General features: G+C 49.8%; 1 protein-coding gene across 2 annotated transcripts; it reads right to left on the bottom strand.

The window, feature by feature from the left end:
* Positions 1-947: 947 nt before the first annotated feature.
* Positions 948-16086, bottom strand: POGK (pogo transposable element derived with KRAB domain). 2 transcript variants are annotated; one of them, XM_065888859.1, is made up of 6 exons: positions 15980-16086; positions 14374-14507; positions 8788-8914; positions 7902-8000; positions 5061-6544; positions 948-2831 (listed from the first exon to the last, which is right to left on the bottom strand). In XM_065888859.1, exons 2-5 carry the CDS (start codon positions 14503-14505, stop codon positions 5073-5075), a joined length of 1830 nt encoding a protein of 609 aa, XP_065744931.1. In that variant the 5' UTR covers positions 14506-14507; positions 15980-16086; the 3' UTR covers positions 948-2831; positions 5061-5072. The 2 variants fall into 2 exon arrangements, with proteins under 2 accessions (XP_065744931.1, XP_065744939.1); XM_065888867.1 differs by lacking the exon at positions 15980-16086 and adding an exon at positions 15792-15837.
* Between the last annotated feature and the right edge of the window lie 2419 nt (positions 16087-18505).

Raw genomic sequence — 18505 nt, 5'->3', positions numbered from 1 at the left:
AAACCAGATAATTTCGGGCTTAGAACAGAGCTTAGTTTTCCTGTAGGGATTTCAGTAATTGTCTTTTAGCTGTAGGTGTATCATTGTGCAAAACCAGGTTTGATAAGGCCCACCTTATTTTCTACCAGGTACCAGAGTGCTGGCTTAGCACACATTCTTATCCCCTTTGTCACCCATTGCTGGGATCAACCAAGCACATAATTTCTCCGACACTTCTCCCATTGTCTGACGTGATCACGACGTTCCTGATCGAATTTCATGAAGCGTCTTCTAAATGATTGCTCACTTTGACCGTAGGTAAATACCTGTGTTTCCTCATGTCGTTTGACTCAGACCAGAATGCCTCCAGTCTGAATAATGGTAAGGAAGCTTGGTTTTCGGGGTCAGACTTAGATGCTGTGGCCAACAGATTGGTTCAGCATTTAATTCTCACGGTTTAAAAAAGGAAAAATGTCTAGATTATTCTTGGAGAGTAGATTAATATTTAATTGAATCTACGGGCATGGTAAATTGTCAAGACTAAAAGCACACCATGAAAGGGCATATAGGTTCATCATACTTTCATTTTGAGAGAAATTTATGAAAACAGGACACAAGTTTTCTGTTCATCAAGCTACATGTTTCCATCCTTTTAAAATTAATATCCCTTTATGAATTTCCTTCGTGTGATTTTTCCTGTGAGCATCCAAAACATGACTGATTGAGGGAAAAAGCTATTTTTGCCAGGGCCCTTTCCCCCACCTTTAAAAGCCAGTTTAAAACCACATGTAACATTTGTCTTTAAAGACACCGACATTACTTACACTGCCATCCCATGAACAGACTTTTTTATTTCAAGGGTGTAATATATTGGTACCAAACTGAGTGGAGAATAAAGTGTAAATGAAGAGTTTGAAATGTGACTTTTCACAAGGCTAGCAGATAATAAATAAAACCACCAGAGCCTATTGTCTTTATTATCAAAGTTTATTGTCGGAGTCAGTTCCTATCTACTGGGGAGTACAACTATGTCTCAATATGTGCTATAGTAACTCTAGGGTAATAGCCATTCTGCAAAATAGTTGTACTGGGGCTCTGTTAGGCATAGATCATAATAAAGTCAGTGGAAGAATGAGCCCAGAAAAACCCTGACAGTAGAGCCATTCCTCTAGGGAAGTTCCAGTGCTAAGCAACCTGTAAGGCATCATCTGTCAGCTGACGATGAGACTCAAGGAGGTGTTGGTAGAATGAAACAGGAGTTGAACCCATTTTCTACTCTTCCCTGCAAGACAACTATGGCTCCAATGCAGGAACCAAAACTTAGGTCTTATAAAATCCTTTAAGCTCCCAAAGCAAGTAAAATAGGACATAAAGAGGAAAGGGCCAGGAACCAGGATAGTGGAGGATAAATTAAGTGTAATTGGTGGGAATGAAAACTTCTGGAATGAAAAGTAGCTGGATTTAGATGCCGTTTGAGATGACAAAGAATACAGTACAGGTAAGAGCAAATGGGGAAATGATTCAAACATTGAAAGTTATTCAGATATCAGAAGTTAAGTGAAATTTCCCCTCTTAGAGGAAAACTGGTTTTAAAAAATGAGGAAGGTGAATCACTAATAGGAAAATGAGTACCTGAGTAGAAATAGGTGTTTCAAAATGCCAAGAACAGTATAATATACAAATGAGCTGGGTCTACAGGAAGGAAAAGTGGTTATGGTAGCCTGTTAACCAGATCTGACATTGGAATGACATTTCTAACAATGGCTTTGTCTATGAGGTTCTGGCATATTTTTCGTAGCACAGGTAGCTTTGAAGGAATGTTTTCATAACACTCAACGTATGTGGGAATGCACATTACTTTAGTGTAAAAATTCAAAGACCTCCCACCTATTTCTGCAGGATAGAAGTCTTCAAACAGCTGTGGCTAAAGACCCACGCCCTCTCACCACCCTTGCGATAAAAACATTAAAGGAATTGGAATTAACAAAACAAGTATCAGATGAGTCAATGAGCTTTGTACCATGTAGACAGCAGATAATTTATGGTGACTTTTGCAGGCAGCCTGAGAAACAGAAGAGCTTGTGTACTAAATGCTACCTTATCATTAAATATAATAATAATGAAAAACAGGGCCATTAAATGAGACCCTAGAAAAGTCTAGCTGCCAACCAGATTGGGAAGATAAATGAAACGGCATAGTTTATTTTAATCTGTATCTTCCACACTAACCTAGTTTGTCTACAGAAAAGCCATCTGCTGGCACCAGGCCAGTACGTCTGAATTTTGCTGTTGTTATTAGCATCTCATTTTTCCAAAAGAGGAATGTGTAAGTAGCAGGTGTACATAAATGACCATTTCTACAAAGCCTTCTCTGCAGTCTTGACCTGTGTGGGGACAGGTTCTACTGATGGAAGCATTTTTAAAGGCAGAAGAAAAAACATTGACTTGAGGTTTCCTCCACAGAAAGAATACCAGTGGAGTTGGGCCCGTATGATGAGTCTCTTATGGGCGCTGAACAAATGGCCTCTTCTCCAGGAAATACCTTTGTTCATTCCTATCTACAGGTTTCTTTTGATGGACACATGGAGTAATCTCTAAAACAAGAAATGAGGCAGAAGCAGTTTCTTTTCTAATCATGTCTCTGACGAAGTGAAGGGTCCTAGACTTTTCTGACACCTCATGGACGTGGGGCGAGGGTGGGCAGTGTCCCAAGACAGGATGCTCAGGCTGCTGTCCAGACCTGGGCTGTTCTGAGCCCCATGGCCTTTTCCTGCTGCTCCCTGTGTACCTATGCTGCGAGGAAATCTTCTTGAGGATTTTCCTCCTCAGCTGTTCCAAATACAGTTCATTTGCTGGAAAACAGAGAGAACCTAAGTGTGAGTTAATAACCCTTGGATTTTAGACATGGTATAACTTTTCAAGAACAGATTAGTCAGATTTCCAAACAGATGAGAAGAGGCCGTTTTATGCCCACGTCGCCTCCAAAATGTCTTGTTCGATGAGAATCCCTGTCTACTTCTGGCACTTCCTCAGCTCAAAAACAGGGCAGCTGTACAGAGAACTGTGGCTGTCAAGATGAGCCGAAGCTCGTGGTTGGGATCGGACATAAATGCCTACGTTCGTAGCTGTAGCCCGGCATTGTTTTTTTCCCTTTCCTCTTCTGGCGGTTTTTTTTTTTTTGCGGTACGTGGGCCTCACTGTTGAGGCCTCTCCCGTTACGGAGCACAAGCTCCGGACGCGCAGGCCCAGCTGCCATGGCTCACGGGCCTAGCCGCTCTGCGGCATGTGTGATCTTCCCAGACCGGGGTACGAACCCATGTCCCCTGCGTTGGCAGGCGGACTCTCAACCACTGCGCCACCAGGGAAGCCCTCTGGCGGTTTTTGATCCAGTCCTTTGGGTAGCAAATAGCTTAGAAAATTAAAAATGCACAAAAATGTTATCTAACAAGGGGGGGCGGGAAGGTAAAAAGGATAAAAAGTCACTATAATTCAAAGTCTGATATCCAGTGGAGGCAGTGTAATGATTGGCAGAAAAGGGAGGCTGAATTCACGGAGTGGAAGAATAAGGGAACATGAGGGGAAAAAGCAATTTTCGTGATTTCGACTGTAATAGTAAGAACTTCTTGTCTCTGTAATTCTAGGGGTCTCAGAATAACGCTGCGGTTCAATGTTAGGAGTACAGTTTGATTTGGGGGCAGGGAAGGAGACATAAGTCACTCTTCAACTTACACAGCATGAAGGGGGGCAGTGTAACAGAAGATTTCTCTTAGCATTTCATTTGGAGAAAGAAGCAAGTAGGATGGAAATACCTAATTATATTTAAAACGAAAGAAAAACCGTCAAGATACTTTTAGGTCCTCTGTAAAAGGAGTGCTGTCTTCATATTAAACACTGTCTGGAGGAACAAATGAACTGACAATTAGGGAAATGAGAACAAGAAGGTAAATGAAATGTCTGTTCTCTCTGTATGCTGCCCACTGTAGGTGATCGTTCACTCTCTCTCAAGGGGTCTGGGTGGGGAGGCTCACTCCACTAGTGCACTAGTGGTATCTGGTAGCCCCCCACTCCCCACTTCCTTTTTTTTTTTTTTTTTTTTTTTGCGGTACGCGGGCCTCTCACTGTTGTGGCCTCTCCTGCCACGGAGCACAGGCTCCGGATGCAGAGGCTCAGCGGCCATGGCTCAAGGGCCCAGCCGCTCCGCAGCATGTGGGATCTTCCCGGACCGGGGCACGAACCCGCGTCCCCTGCATCGGCAGGCGGACTCTCAACCACTGTGCCACCAGGGAAGCCCCCCACTTCCTTTTAAAGCTGTTGCCCTTCTATACTCAACTGAAAATTCTCGGGCCTGTGGTCCTTAGTCTTTAGACTTTACTCACTGTAGTCCGAGATAAGCATTCTGGTTTTTTTTTTTTTTTGGTGCAGTTTCAATTTAAAAATATCACCCTTCAAACGTCTGTGAAATTATTATAATTGTTCACTCCATGTGAATGTCATGAGAATAAGATGATGGTTTAAAACACACTTTTGAACTCCCAGGGAGAAGCAGGCATTAAGCTATTTCTTTCCTTCCCCACTGGGCTACTGCAGACCACCCCAGGACGGAGACCCGAGGCCTAGGGTACACAGTCCGAAGGCACATGCGTCCTTACGTCCCAGCCCTACAGGCGAGCACGGCCGCTCCAAGTGAATCAGGTACACACACTGGCCCTAAATGTTCAGCACGATTTATGAGGGGAAGAAAAATTTTGGTTTTGCAGACAAAACTTTTTCTTATCGGGGCCGTGTCCGACTATGCTCTTTCAGGCCCAAATAATTTCAGCGATAATTACAGCTCTCAGGTTAAGTGTTCTGGGAGCTCACTCCTTGTTCACTTCATGCATTATACAAAGTACCCACGAAATAAGCCAAGCAACCAGTTTCACATAAAGGTGAAAATGCCGATGTCCTGTTACCTACAGCACTGCACTGTGGGCTCAAAGAGTTCTCGGAAACGGAGGAAAATAATGGCAAGAGAAAAGGTGTCTGTGGAACCCAACACGTCCCTCAGGGTAGGCGCTGGGGGGTTCCTCCCGACTGCTTACCTTGGCTTTCCCTCAGTTGCTCTCTGTCAGGCTCTCAGTGTCGCACTCTTTGGGCGGTTCCCCTCCTCCTGGCAGCTCGCTCTCGATTTCCCACAGGACGTCATCCTCGTCCTCCAAGTTGCTGGAGATGTGGCACTTCTTGAACCCCTGGACAATGGATTCGCTTGAGATGCTATTCCATGCCACCATGACCCACTCCAGAAAGAGGCCGAGGGGCGGCTTCTTGGCGTTCCCCGTGGGGCTCAGTGCCAGGTTCCCCGCCAGGAGCCAGTTGGAGTACTGGGCCCGGACACTGTCATTCAGGGGTTTGTAGACCACCACATCCAACACCTGCAGCTGCGAGGTCAGGCCCCCTGGGATGATGACCATGTCAGTGTTCATGCTTTCCATGGAGCTCTTCACCGAATCAGTGGCGTGGCCCCGGAAGCCGTTGAGGATCAGCATCCCTCGCTGCTTGGGCACTGCACCGGTTCTCCGCCTCCACACCACTTCCAACCAGTCCTGCATCAAGTCCTCCGTCATCCATCCGTACCGGTGACAACGGATTTCCATGCCACTGGGGAACTTCCCGGGGGGGATGTATGTGCCCCTCAGAATGATGTACGGAGGTAACTTCCTCCCATCTGCCAAGACACCAAGCATGGCGGTGATTTTCAGTTTCTCCCTGCCTGGCGTCTTGACCAAGACGGGCTTTTCACCCTGGTTGTCCACAGTCACCCTCGAGGGCACCTCTAAGCAAATGGGCGTCTCGTCAGCATTTCCCATCTGAGCCACCTGGTAGTCGTGTGCCCTGCGCAGAGCCAGGACGCTCCGCTGGTAGGTGACGAGCTTCTCGGTCAGGTCTTCCGGCAGCTGCTGGGGCACCGGTACCTTATGCCGCAGAGACAAGTCATACCTTCGCATCATTCTTCGACACCAGCCCAGGCTGGCCTTGAACCCCTTCTCCGGAATGTTCATCTCCTGGGCAATCTCCAGAGCTTTCAGCTGCATGGCCTCCCTGGTGATGGGGTCCCCTTTGGCCTGCATGTATCGAACGTACTCGGCCACGCGCTGGTCCACCAGGGCGAAGCGCCCGTTTTTGGGGCCCCGGAAGGCGCGCCGCATGGCGTGGGCGTTCTGCAGCTGCGGCTTCACTTTGCGCCAGTCGCGGACGTTTTTTTCCAGCACCCCGAACTGCTTGGCCGCCTGGCAGTTGTTGGTGCTCTCGGCGTACTCCACCACCATTAACTTGAACCCCGCGTCGTAACTGCGGCGCATGCCCCGGCTGAACTGAAACTTCCCGGCCAGGTCGTCTGCCGAGAGGTCGTACCCGGGGAAGCCCACGGCCATGTAGAAGGGGTACCCCTCGCCCCACTCGGGCAGCTCTGTGATGTCCCGAGGCAGACGGAGGCTATAGCTGTCCAGGTGCTGAGGCTGCGGAAACTGGGAGGCCGTGTTCATCGGGCCCACCCAATCTGGGGGCTTCACGTCAGATTCTTCATTTTCTGGCAGACAGACAGGGAGGGGCAAAGATAGTGCCCGTAAGTAAAATGATTTCTGGCTCATTCCCTGATTTTTTTTTTTCTTTTTTTGGTCGAAATACCAAGAATACCTTAATCTCAAACTCACTAGAAGCAGTAGCTCTATTAACAGATAACACTTACGAAGTCCTTACCCCCGTGCCAATTCCCATGGATTACCACATCTAATTCTCACAATAACTGTTTATTTCTTCTTTGCACGTGAGTCTAGAGAAATTAAGAAATGCATCAAGGTGGCTGAGCTACGAAGTGGCAGAGCTGGAAACTGAATACAGGCAACAAGCTTGGATCACATACTAACTGTGTGGGCCATGCTTGGGTCAAAATAACCTTTACCTGGACGAGAAGCCAATTATAACCCATATCACCACATAATATTACAGAATTTGTATCATCATGGGCTGAATCATATCCCTTAAACCAAGGAAATCTATAGCAATACCACACTTAGGAAAGTTAAGCTTATAAGGCAGAAGTATGGTTCTTGCATACCAATGTCAGAACTGGGTTTCACTGTATGTTTCTGTTTAGAAGGTGGCCACAGAAGTTGAATACGACTCACGGAAATTACCATATCTCACCAAAACTAAGATGCCATCAATTGCAAGATGCACCATTATATGCCATTAAGAAAAAAAAAGCTACTAGTGAAACTATAGCATGCCATCAATTTTAAGAGGCATTCTCAACTGCAGAGATGTTAAAGTGATGAGGGAAAAACGTGTCTTGGAATCAATGAAATACAGCATTTTAAACTATTACTTATAGAGAGAAGACAAATCAAACCACTCAGGCTGTTGGGAAGCTGTATTTTTCCAACTCCTGCCCTCTAACTATATTTCTTGATGAAAGACTGAGTGCTTCTTTAGACATATTTGCTCAAGTATGTACTACAGCTGCTATTGCTTTTTCTATCCAAGATTAAGGAGACAGGAAGCCAAGTAAATAACCCTGGATGCATGCTCCGTCACACTATTTTCCTTAGTTTTCAGAGGTGTGTGGTGTGCCACCGAGGCACCCAGGATGTGCGCTGGACCAAAGCCACACAAACTTCATTTTGGTTCACCTGCATACAAAGGTGCATGTTGAGACTTATTACTGACAGTCGACAGGTGAAGAAATGGAGGCTCAGAGAGGTGGATGAAGTCGCCTAAGGTCACATAGCATAGGAAAGGAGATTCTGAAACTCCAAAGCCCATAATCTTTCTGCCTCACAACCTTGCCTTACTCTTAAATACCCCACAGAATGTACCCGGAAACTTAAAATTCATCTTCATTATTCTCCCATTGGATGGATGTTGAATTGGGTTAATCATAGTACCTGCAAAGGTTCCTCCCTGGAACTGCCATTCGTCAGAATTCTGAGACTCCTCCTCCCTTTCCAACCGAGTGATCATGTCGGGCTTAGGGAATGGGAATTCTGTTTATAGGAAATAGAACAGGTAACAGCTGTGTGTTACTGTCTTGGAACACTGCCAAAATAAGTACTTTATAATACTTAAGAAACCCTCCCCTCCACTCCCACCCCACCACAGTCTTCTCGATATGCAGATTTATGAAAGGTGGGGGGAAAGGGCTCGGGGATACTTAAAGAAAAAATATGATGGGAAATAGGTCTGTCCAAGGGAATTTATGAATCTCTGCTAATGTACTAGCAACAACAAAAAGGAACTGCATTTAGCAGGGAAGTGGGTGGGTGCAGCCACGGATCTAATGAGCACTCTGGTACCCATATGAGCAAATGGGGAGATCCCTCCAAATGGTTACATTCTAATAATACGGTTACATTCCAATAATATGGATATCAATGCTGGGAAGGGAGCAAGGATTCTTTGAGGATATGTCCCCAAGCTTCTAAGGCTGACAGGGTAACAATGAGGCCTGCCTTCCCTCCTAAGGAACATATGAAGCACAGGCCCAGACCCATGGTGACATTTCTTAGATTATGTCTTATTTTTTCTTTTTTTGATGAGAATGCCTGGGCTGAATGAGGATGGTTCTGAGAGCTGGCACAAGCTGCTGAGTTAGAAGGACACAATATGTATATCCTGCCTAAATCAAAAACAGGAAATTAAATGGGCACAGGCATTGAGGGGACAGACTCCAAGTTCAGGAGAGAGGGATGTTGGATACACCAGAGAAGAGAGACGTGGAAACAATTCTCTGGGCTCAGAGCTTCTAGGAGACAAAGGAAAACAAAGCTTTACCCAGGGACAGGACAGTTTCATAATTCATCCTCATGACCTCCCGGTACAGGGCCTTTTGCTGCTCCGTCAAAACGTCCCACTCCTCATCGGAAAAATATATGGCCACCTCATCGAATAGGGCTGGCACCTGCAACAGTGAACAGGCCTTTCTCAACGACTAGTAGGCACATGCAGACACAGATCACACACCCGCATCTCACAGGCGAGGGCTTGGGCCCGGGGAAACGTCTCTCCTGAGTCGCACGGCTCCTCCGAGAAGCAACACCAAGACAAAAACAAGGTCTCCCGTGCCCTGCTGAGTGCTTTCCTCCCCCGGCATCCACAGATAAGGAGAGCAGCACCATGAGAAGAAAAGTCCCCCGTGCTGGTTGGGAGACACTGGATCCTCACATACAGCAGGGAGAGCCGATCACGGCTCAGCCCCCATCCAGAGCCAGAACCAACCACGCTCGAGGAAACACCCCGAGACAGCGGCCCCACCAACACAACCCTGCTCTCTCCCTTGGTCACAGATCCTCAGCCCAGGAGGGTGCTGGGGGCCTCCTGGGCACTAGTCTCCATTTGCAGGGCACTAGCCCCGGTTTCTGACTCAGAACCCAACACTGCCAGGGAGGGGCCAGTGAGAGAAGGGGCTTCAGCCGTGGATTTTCCAATCCACGAGGAGGAGGACAGAAGGGCTAATCAGAGCTTCAATTTATGTAACGAGATACTAGAGCAGACTGCTTTGCTTCCGTGCCTAGACCCGCAGCAGGAAGCCCTAAGGAGCGGCTCACCTACCTCCCCATCCCCACGGGCCAGTGGGACGGGGGTGCCTGAGCAGCCAAACGCAGCCAAGCCACCCAGACCGACCCCCTCTTGTTCAACTCTCTGCTTTTCTTTTTACTATGTGTTTTCCTTCAGTCATTAAGAATCCTACTCCAAAGTTCGTCGTATTCAATGGTAAGGGATCTGGGCTGCTGCTTTCACAGCTACTCCCCATAGCTGAATCTAGGGCCTGGGGGATCAGAGTACTGTTTTCCATCCGCTTAGAAAAGTTCAGTGTCTGCACCACCTGCAGCTTCTTCAGGCCCCCGGCCATCAATCATCTAGATCTCCTGGCCCTTCTTCCTTACGCACGGAGTCCACCTCGTCCCTCCCCCCGCTCACAGCCCCTTCCACACAGGGAGAACCTCCTAGGAAAGGCCCTGTAACTGCTTCCCTTATTCCCCCCACAGCCCCATTTAATTAAGGAGGAAACTGGCTCAGAGCAGCCCCGTTCCTGGCCCGAAGTCACACAGCCAATACCGGCAGGGTTGAGGGTGGGACACAGCACTGTCTGACTTCAAGGCTCCCGCCCTCACAGAGGGCAGAGGGGCCTCCCAGGTCACCAGCTGGCAGGCCTCCGCTCCCACCCCGCACACGCTCAGCGGTACTCAGCTGCTGCAGTTCCCTGAACAAACCATCCTCGCACCCTCTGTGTCTCCGCACATGGTGCTCTGCTGCCTCGGAGGTCCTCCCCATTCTTGGCCTGGCTGACACCCACCCACCTTCCAAGACTCAGCCCAGACATCCTGTTCCCCGGGAAGCTGGTCCCAACCCAGGCTGTGTGCCCTGTGACGCCCTGGGCTGAAGGCTCTGGTGGCACTTATCACACTGCAGAGTCCTCTTGGCTTACCTGTCTGCTTCTTCCACTGGAATATTGGCTCACTGAGGGCAGAACCTGGGCTTATTCCGTTTTGTTTCCCTAAGCCTAGAACACTTCCTGTAGGTAGTAATCCCTTAAAAATGTGTTCCTGAATCAAAGATTTAAGCAAATAACCCCTGGACTTCCCTTCTCTTATTCCGCTTGGAACAGTTTCAAATAATCGTTAAAATGTATCTGTCACAAGACTGAACTTACTCTTTGGAGTAAGAATGGACAAGAATCCCTACTGTAAAATACCAGGAGGTACAAACGAACTGGTCTCTGGGCTGCGCTCAGACTTCATCAATCTGGAAAGCCAGGCAGCCAGGAATTTTCCATCCCACCCCATCCCACTTCCCAGGCTTTTAAACAGCTCTCCCTTTGGCCTTTTCTCTCCCTAGGAAATTCCAGATCTAGGCCATACCTATTTATAGGCCCTTTCCCTTTGCTGATAAAACAGGACACAGGACTGGCTATGGCTGTCATTGCAGAGGGGCTACCCACATCGATCCTTGTAGAAGGTAACACGTCCTGGGCCTGGTAAATATATCAGCAGCCCTGGAGTGGTGAGAAGGCAGCTGGAGGCTGAGGCTGGATTCATCTCCTCCCATTTAGGACTGAGCCCCGGAGGATCCTCAGACAAGCCCACATTATGCTCCAGAGGCACGCGGTGCAGTGGCTTAGGAATTCTCCTCACAGCAACCTTCTGTGAGAATTGAGCAAGCCTTCAGCCAGGCCCTGCTGTGCAGGCCTCCCCTCTCTCCACAGAGGCCTTTTATCTAGCCAAGCACAGCAGAAGGTAAACAGGGCCAGCCCTGGGCCAAACTCAGAGATCAGGCAGCCGCCATCCAACCCCTGGACACCCTTGCTTGGCCTCACAGGTAGAGGCCCTCGATCCCCGCCTTCCTCCCTTCCCTCAGAAGGTCAAGGACTCATCAGACAGGTGTTCTTCCTTCAGCTTGTGTGTGCTGCCTCACTCGGTCCCACGAGCTGGCACTCCAACGCTTATCTCCAAGGGTAACCGTCCTAGAGTACTTACACGCTGCCCAGGCTCGCTGCACCCAGCGAAGACAGCACTTAGGGGGCTGGGACTGGTGCACTGATAGAGCGCCTGCTGTATGCCAGGCACTGTGTAGGGCACTCCCTCTTACGTGGTTAAATGTGTTACCTTATTGAATCCTTTAAATAGTACAGGGATACGGCGATCACCACCCCAGTTTTATGGGTGAGGAAACAGGGCTGATAAGTATCTTGCCCAAGGTCACAGAGTTAGCAAGTCGGACTCCCAAGCCCGGCTTTCTCGGCAAGCCACTTAGGCCAAGTGGCCTCTGCCTGGTGGCGGCAGCAAACCCTAGCGTCCCTTAGAAAGACGAGCCGAGGACTTCTCCCTCAGAGCTACTAGGGAGAGAGCTCAGACTCCTGGGCGCAGCACACTCCCCCGCAGGGCTGGCTCGGTCCCCTGGCCCCCTCTGCTTCTCTCACCCATCCCCTCCACTCCTGGACTCCACTGCGGGCTCCAGCTGCAGGAGCTGCTCCGGACTCTGCACACACGAGCTTTCCTCTCCAGTGCTTTTGCTTCTGGCTGCCTGGAGGGCAAGAACCTCCCTTCCCTTGGCTGGTTCCACCTAGGCCGAAGGCTTGGTTCAAAGTACACTTTCCCTTTTTTCTACTTGAAATTGGATTTCTACTCCAGTTCTCCCACGAAATATTACCCTAATATACAGCCTGATTCTTTGGTTGGAAAAGCTTTTATTGATCACTCTAACACAATCCCCAACAACCAAAATACATATTGGATTCTTTTCTTCCCCTAGTTTTAATGCTCTAGAGCAAGGGTTTTTCCCACCTCTGCACGGCTGACATTCTTGGCCAGATAATTCCTCGTTGTGGGAGCTGTCCTGTGCATCACCGATGGGTAGCAGCATCCCTGGCCTCTACCCAGGAGATGCCTGTAGGATCTCCCACTCCGAGTCATGACAACCAAAGACGTCTCCACCCAGGCGTCCCTGGGAGAGATGGGGCTGGGGGCAAAACTGCCTACTGCTCCAGACCAGGTCCCTGCCTGCCTTCTCCAGTTCTCCAACCTGCAGGAGAGCACGTCCTGAGCTGACTTCCCCCACAGAACTCCAAATACTGTGCAGTTAATTAGATTTACTTCCCTATCTTCCTCACAAGACTAGTACCCCCGCGAGACTAGGGATCTTGCCTTAATAACACCCAGCACTGTGCTCAGTAGCTGCAGATGGATGGCAGGCTGCCTGGGTGCCACACATGCCAGTCCCCCTCCTCCAGCTCCTCTGGTTACCTCCTTCTTTCCCAGCCAAGCATGGGCTTCACCTTGCTCCTCTCCATGTTGTCCCAAGACACTCTTATGTGCGCTTCTACTGCACCTGCTTTGCGCACTTCTCCATTCTGTCTAGATGTTCTCGGTTGGCCAATGCAGCCTCAAAGCCATGAGTTCTTGCTCAGGGCTAGATAGGACTGATGCCTGCTCTCCAAAATCTCCCTAGCTGCATGGATCTGAACTGGGGAGGAGGCCAGGGTGGGCTGAAGAGACAAATGCAATCCAGGCTCCATAGCTAGATGAGAAAACCCAGAGCCTGGTGTCATACTGCTTTAAATATTTTTAATTGAAGTATAACATACATACAACAAAATGCAGTACTTTTAAGGTTCCAGCTCAAGAGGTGTTTTTAAGAACAAATGTCAGCGTACATGTGTATCCTAGGGGCAAAATAGATAACCTTGCTGCACCCCATGCAGTGGGAGCGGAGCGGGACTGGATAGTTTGGAAGGACCATGATTCTATGAATACAGATCTCTCACTGGAAACAAAGGATATGTATACTGATGACATTCATACACAGTGGAAAACTAAGCAGAGAAAAGGAATGTCATTGTCATTTTGTTGCTTCTTTAAAATGTTTACCATTCATGCCCAATTATCATGAAGTCCAGTAAGTACTGTGAATAATGTACATAACGATGACTATAAATATCTGTTGCATTTACACTTTTATAAGTTTACTCTAATTCTATCACGCTATGCTGTTTGGATATGCTCCCTATTCACTGCTGCCTACTATCCCAACCCCTCCTCCATCCAGGACCAGGTGGAAATGCAGCTCTCTCCTGTGTCAACTGGCCTCGTCCCATAAAGCTCTCCTCACGTCAGTTCAGTGCCCCAAGACTTACTTAAATGGTTTAAATGGTTCCCTTCAACCAGCGGTAGGTGATAAAGACTCTCTCCTCACCCAAACTTTGGCCAGGCTCCTCTGAGCCCTCTTCTCCACTAGGCCTCTATCTTGGGCACATACACACCCCCCTCCGGTTCTCAGTCTGCCCAGACCAGTTTTAGCAAGAATCCTGCAAAGTCAGTTTAGAAAGAACCCTCCACCGTGGATGTCTCCTCTTGGTAATTTTCCAACCACTGAGCCCTCCGCTCTGCTCCTTGGCTATAAATCCCCCCTTGCTGAGCCCGATCTCTCTCCCCTATTGTGACAGTCTTGAAACCTATCTCAATAGTCCTGAATAGTCTTCCTTATCATCTTAACAAATGCCAGAACAATTTTTCTTTCACCTAGGCCAGCAGAGATTTAGTTGGTGTCTACAAGGCGCCTGGCATTGAGCAGGATATAGGGAATCCACGGGTACAGGAGAGAGACACAGTCGTGGCCTCTTGGACTCCTGATCCTGATGGTGTGCTTGAAGCTGCGTGCCTGAAGGGACTGTTCCCAGAACCAGTTCCATTCTTCACTGTGCCTTTTAAAGCCACAGAACTGTTTTCTCAGGAATGCAAACACACCGGGCTGGGCTAGGCTATTTTTACTTCCTATGTCTGCTTGAGGAAGAGACTTAATACAAGCCTGGCTCCCAGGCCTGCCCCTCACAGCTGTGTGTGGACTCCACACCTTCTTACTTACCCATCCGCCCTCTGAGCAGATTCGGACTTTCTGCATATCTGTGGGGCCATCCTCCAGGTCCCGGCTCTGAATCTCTTCTTCTTCTTCCTCTTCTTTCAGGGTCAAATTGAGAGGGTAGGCTGTGGACTCCATCTCTGCAAGCAAGATTCAGTTCAGAAAAATCAGGTGCTAGTGTGAACTCTTTAAAGTCTGTGATGGGGGCAGCTCAGGCTACACAAACCTTTTTAGCCCCAAGCACAGTTCAGCTGCAACAATGGAAGGGGACAGGGCCAGGGCTGGGGAGGAAGGGTTTCAGGGAAAGCACCAGGAAGCTGGAAGGTGACATATTTAATTATGATATGAAGAGTGTTGCAGGCAGATAGCATACCCGGCTGCCTTCAAATATTTAAAAAGCTATCTGTGTAAGAGAGACCAGACTGGTTCTGTAGAGACCCAAAGGCAGAGCAGGCCACTGAGTAAACATTCCAGGAAGAGGTTTTAAAGAGTGCATCAAATGGCAGAACTTTCTCACAGCCAGTGCCACCCAAACATGGAATTGGCAGCAAGACAGCGGTATTGGCTTCCTTTCAATGGAGGCATTTGAACACTGATAGAGCACTCGCTCAACTGGGTTGTTCCTACAGGGCCAGTTCAGCATCAGGAGGTTGGGTGGCCCAGAGTACCTGGATTTCCCAGACTCAAAGGTTCTGTCCATAAGCCAGGTCAGAAAATAAGACTGTTCTGCCTTAAGCGACTTTCCAAGCCCAGGAGTCGGTGATCCTTAGTGAGGGGTAATGCCTGGACACGCAAGAAGGTGCAGCAATCAGCTGGGGCCAGGCTCTGGGGCCCACTGCCACCGGGAAGACTCGCTGCCTCTGGGCCGCAAATTCTCTCTCTTCTGCAAATTCTCTCGCCCAGCTCCTAGGCCAGTACAAAAGGCCGCGCTCCTGTCCTCTAGGGGCGCGGGCAATTCCTAGGTGTGGAGTGAGCGCGCATCTTGTGGGCCGCATCCTCCCGGGCTTCCAAAGAAAAGATCCTTCCGGAGTTCAAAGTCCGCTCCTTCGATATTTTCAAAAAGGACGGGCGAATGCGGCAGGATAGGTATGGGGCGGGTGGAACAGGCTTCAGATCCCTGGAGCTGGGGCCCGAACTTGGCCGCGGCCTCCCCCGCCGGCTCCCGGGAGGGAGATGGGGGGATGGGGGCGCCGCCCCGCGGCGAAGGTGCAGGCGAAGAGGTATCCTCTGCCCCGCCACCGCCCACCCGCCCGGCGCCCCGCCCGCCGCCGCTGCCGCGCCCCCGGGCGCGCTCCGGTTTCTCCAGCCATCTTGTCCCATTTCCCTTTCTCCGCGGCCCCGCGCCGGGAGCGCTCCTGCCGCCCCCCTGCCCGCGCCCGGCCCGACCCATCTCCCCGCCTGGCCCGCTCCCGGCCCCAGCGCACCTGCCGAGCGGCCGGGGCCGGCGCCGCCTGCCTTCCCCGGCGGGCCCGCAACAAAGGCAGTGGCGGCGGCAGTTGCAGCTGCAGCCTCGGGACCCCCCGCCCCCGCCGCGGCCCGACCGCCGGGGGCCCGAGGGAGGGGCCATGCCGCCCCCGGCCCCCGCCCCGCCCGCCCCTCCGCGCGCACTCACCGCCGGGCCGAGAGCCGGGGCGTGGGCCGGGGCCGCGGTGGAGACGCCGAGGGCTCCGGCCCGGCTGTCACAGCGCCATCCTTTCCGTCTCTCCGGCTTCCCGTGCGCGCGGCCCCTCGGGAGGGAGCGGGGAGGACACGTGGTGGGAGGAGGGAGGGTCCGGCCGGGAGCTGAGGGTGTTGGGAGGCGAGGGGAGGAGCGCGGCTGATGTCAGCGGGCCGCGGCGGCGCCGGGGGACGGCGCCCGCGCCAGCTCCCGACCCTCCTCCCGGCGTGGCTTCCGGCCGGTCCGCGCCGCGCGCTCCTCTTGGCTGAGCTCCCGACCCTCCGCCCGGCTCCGCCTCGCTGGCCGGAGTAGTGCTCTCTGCCCTCTCTGCTCCCCCTGGTGCAGTTTCCTGTGCACCATGTGCGACCTCGGCATAGATGAGGCAGGAAGAGCCCGGATTTATGTTTGAACTGAATGTAGCCTGGGTGCACACGTTCATGCGCTTATTTGCATGAACCACTGCTTTGCACTTGCTTGGACGAGCACTCGAGGCACTCTAAGGCATGCTTCAAGGAATGTGTTATGAAGAGTAGACCAGCGAGGGGGTTGGGGGGAGTGAGGAGGGGTCTAGGATCTTTTGGGAAGCATGCATATTCTGGCAGGCATATGTTCAGAATTTCGTACGTAATATACATGCTGAAGGAACTTCCTGATTTTTGTAGTTGTTGCGTGTTAAATCCCAAGTGTGTAATGCCATGGAGGAAGTAACTCTAAAGCAGGATCTTCTCCAAAATGTTCAAAGAATTTGCGTGCGGATCTGTGGACAATACAACAAAAGTGAGCGGAGAAGCCCTGAATCTCTTCTAATTCTAGAAAAAGATCCCGGGTTTGGTATTTTTGTTGGGAACTCATTAAAGAAGAAATTACTCTGACAATTGTTAAAGCGGAAATGTAGGACTTTTTTCGGGATTATTGAGATAGCTGGCAAGACTATCGCAATAGAGCTGAGCTCTCCGGCTCAACTCTGAAAACAGCAAAGACGAGTTGAGGAATTATCACCCACATGAGAGTGAGGAGGTCAGTGGGTGGAATACTAAGAGGAGACAAGAAGGGTAGAGGGACTCTTGCTAAACCAACTTAACGGAATGCTTGCTGATGGCAAGCCAGGTTGATCAGATATCCAGGGTGGGGGGCTCTCTCTGTGCTGGGAGGGCTGAGGACCGGAGGGGGTGTGTATGTGTCCCATGTAGAGGCCTAGTGGAAAAGAGGGTTCAGAGGAGCCTGACTAAAATTTGGTCAAGGAGAGAATTTTGTCAAAATTTTCAGACTGTCCCTGAGAACTGAGTGCCTGCAGGGAAAGATTTCTCCAAGTTTTTGTCGCCATTCCTGTATTTATTTATATGTGACTTTGATTTCTCTCTGCCACGGAGAGGCTACAGTGGAACTGTGGCGCTCTCAATATATAAAATACAGTATGACAATCGCATCTTTGAAGTGTAATTATGGCGGACAACCAAAGACCGAGACCAAAGAGGTCTAATCGGTGGAGAGCAGTCAATTCAAATATTGGGAGAGAGGTAGATATTAGGATTTTTTGTTTGTTTTTACGCACAATCCTTTTTGTGTATAAAGTTAACATTTTTAGAGCAAGTGTGACATCTTAGGTCAAATTGATTGACATTCCCATCTTTTCTGAGAAAATGGCTGGTTCAAATGGAAAGGTGAGGGAGTCAGGAAGGAGAAGAGTACTAGGGGCACTGCTGACAGCTCACCTTCTTATAAAAAATGTATTGATACAGGTTATGAGATAACCAAAGAGGAATATTATGCTAGGGTTTTAGGCTCTGAGAGCCCCACTGTTCTCATGCAGCTTTGGTTAGGTTTTCCCTGGGAAAGAGCCCAACCAACAGTGTCCCACCTGAATTCTTGACTTTGAACCCACAGCCCCATGATCTCAATTATTGTCACAGGCCCACCTTTGTAGAAGTCCACAACTGCTAACACGACTTACTCATAGGAACAAAGTGCTGGGGTCAGCACAATACACTGCAGACATTCGTGTTTGTGGTTAAGTCACATCACTTGTCTCTGCCTGAGTTTCCTCATCTTCGGAAAGAGGGGGTTGAGCTAGTTATTGTCTGAGCTTCCCCTCGCCTCTATCATTCAGTGATTCCTTTCTCTGTAAGCCTTTGGCTTAGTCTGAATGGGGAGTGACTGAAGCTAGTCTTTGAAGTGGTGCATGGCTTTGGTACTTAGGTAGGATGGATATCTATTAGTAAGTGGTTAACAATTATGAACAGAACACCCATGGCATCAACATGGTAGTTCTTTAATGTGATTGGTCTGACTTCATCTTTCCTTCTGTTGAATTTTTGCAATACACAAACCATAGGGATTCCAAAGAGCCCAAGTCCCACAAAATACCTCTTGAACTGTAGTGTCTGCTGGTTAATACACATTTCTGACCTTCAGTACAGACTCCATGGCCCTCAGACAGCATAGCTACTGGCCCCCATTGCTCCATCTCTCAGGGACTGTGGT

The sequence above is a fragment of the Phocoena phocoena genome, chromosome 1, assembly GCF_963924675.1.
Source record: "Phocoena phocoena chromosome 1, mPhoPho1.1, whole genome shotgun sequence".
In the NCBI taxonomy this organism is placed as follows: Eukaryota; Metazoa; Chordata; class Mammalia; order Artiodactyla; family Phocoenidae; genus Phocoena; species Phocoena phocoena.
Note: the sequence above shows the minus strand (reverse complement) of the source record. Positions and strands in the feature narration are given on the sequence as shown.